The sequence below is a fragment of the Sphaeroforma arctica genome, assembly GCF_001186125.1.
Source record: "Sphaeroforma arctica JP610 unplaced genomic scaffold supercont1.1509, whole genome shotgun sequence".
Lineage (NCBI taxonomy): Eukaryota > Ichthyosporea > Ichthyophonida > Sphaeroforma > Sphaeroforma arctica.
Window position 1 is genome coordinate 10,736 of NW_014039049.1, and position 1,952 is coordinate 12,687.

Here is a 1,952-nt window from a genome sequence, read left to right on the forward strand (position 1 = left end):
TACGGGTGTAGATATATATACATATATAAAAATCTGTGTGTTTGTGTGTGTGTGTGTGTGTGTGTGTATATATATTGACAGAATGCTACTTTAGAAACATACCAATTTTCCAGTAGTTTGGACCCCCAAGTTCTACAATTCGGTCTTGCCAGTGGCCTTTCTCTCGTAGTAAACGATTAATCTCATCGTTCAAGTCACGTATGCGAAACTCGCCCAAAGCAGCTGTTCATGATGGTGGAAACTCATATGAGACAGTGCACTATAGCTCAAACATAGCCTGATGCCGAGAATACCCGCCTGAGCCTTACACAATAAGTGCAACCCTTGAACCTGGGTTACCTACGGACAGACAGACTAATGCCGCCCGGAGTTCTTAACATAAACTCCAACATTCTTATTCTGAAAGTAAATAAATTTATGTGCATAGTTGAGAAGCAAACAGCTTAGAAGTAAAGAACTCCAATAAAAATACTTACAGTTTTGTATCTGGGACACTTTTTTGCTGATCTCTTTAAGAATTTGCCTCCGCCACTTCTCGCACTCTGTGCCATCGTGACATTCTGTTGCGAGATATGGTCGTGTGACAGCCGGTCCGTTGGCTATGCTATTGACTGCCGCTCTGAAACGAGACAGCGTAGATTGTGCCTTCTCTTCGTTTCTCGCCATTTTGTCACAAACGCGCTCGTTGTATTCCAAATTTGCTCACGTGCTTGTTGTATTTAGGGTCGTCGGTGAGTACTGTTTTATAGAACTATATAGCTGTGTGAATAAATATATACTTACTTGGGCATTCCCTCGCTGTTGGTCTGTTATTTCATATGTCCCTCGCTTGTATTGATTGTAAATATTTTAGTCAATATGGGTTGATCAGGAGCGGCCCGGATTCAATTGAACTTTTTTTTTTAATAAAAATACATTACATTTTACAGTACATGATAGCCAACGTTTTGGCGCGTAAAGTTTCTCGTGACACCCAACAGACGTCACAGTTCACAGTTCACAGTTCAAACTGTCCACACAGTTCACAGTTCAAACTGTCCACACTGTCCACACAAGCAAAAGCTGTGCGTTCTGGACAGCAACTTTCAAGTCTAGCGCACAGAAGTCTCAATCGATGTTTATTCAAAAAGGTATATAATAGCATCTCGGGTTGCTCGATTGCCGGGAAAGACATCAATAGTAATCTGTTCATAATTCTCCCTCGCGAATACAGCCAAAGAAAACAGAGGTGCGGCTTTCATGTGATAATCCTATTACATAGGTATAGTAAAAATTATGGTTTTCGTACCTGATTGAAGAGAAGCTTAGAAACGATATGAAGGCGTGTTCGTTTTACCGGATTAAGAGAACCGTCATAATTCGGTCGAGGAGCCAGGTTGGAGATGAGCCAATGCCGCACCAGACCACGGATGCACTCGGTATGTGCTGGTTGGCCTCGTGGAGGGTCCAGATGTCGTGGAAGTGTAATATCTGGGGGAGGTCAAGAATAATGAACGGCAGTTTCGGACCTACCAGGATGCGTCGAATCAATTGTTGGTTGCAGGTAAAGTGGCTGGTAGTGGCCACCGGGGCAGATGTGGACATGTACGTAGAGGCTCGCAGCAGCAGTTGAAGCTGTTGTGTCTGGCTTTGTCCCGATTTGAGGTTGGTGGTTCACCCATGACCAGTTGGTAGTAGTATTGGCGCCGGACCATTGCCGCGATCTCCTTGTTGGACCAACGTTTTGTTGAGTTCTTCCTGATGTCGTCACAGCGTTGGCGGAGGGCTACATGGTCGGGTGTACGCCCGCCCGTGGTTTTGTGTACAGTTTTCAGGTGAGCATAGATACTGTACTGGAAGCGCAGTGATGGTTTATCGTGGGCCCAGGCGGGTTGCGTCAGAGGGGTAAGTGGATTTGTGCTTACAATTGAGTCGAGTTGTATTCCCAGGCAACCTCCGAGGTAGTCCGCGAA

At 45.0% G+C, this 1,952-nt stretch overlaps 1 protein-coding gene across 1 annotated transcript; it reads right to left on the reverse strand.

The window, feature by feature from the left end:
- Nucleotides 1–85: 85 nt before the first annotated feature.
- On the reverse strand, nucleotides 86–789 carry SARC_11057 (hypothetical protein; the record flags this gene model as incomplete). The annotated part of the gene is made up of 2 exons (XM_014294871.1): nucleotides 477–789; nucleotides 86–222 (listed from the first exon to the last, which is right to left on the reverse strand). The coding sequence occupies exons 1-2, from the start codon at nucleotides 664–666 to the stop codon at nucleotides 86–88; spliced, it is 327 nt and encodes a 108-aa protein (XP_014150346.1). The 5' UTR covers nucleotides 667–789.
- Between the last annotated feature and the right edge of the window lie 1,163 nt (nucleotides 790–1,952).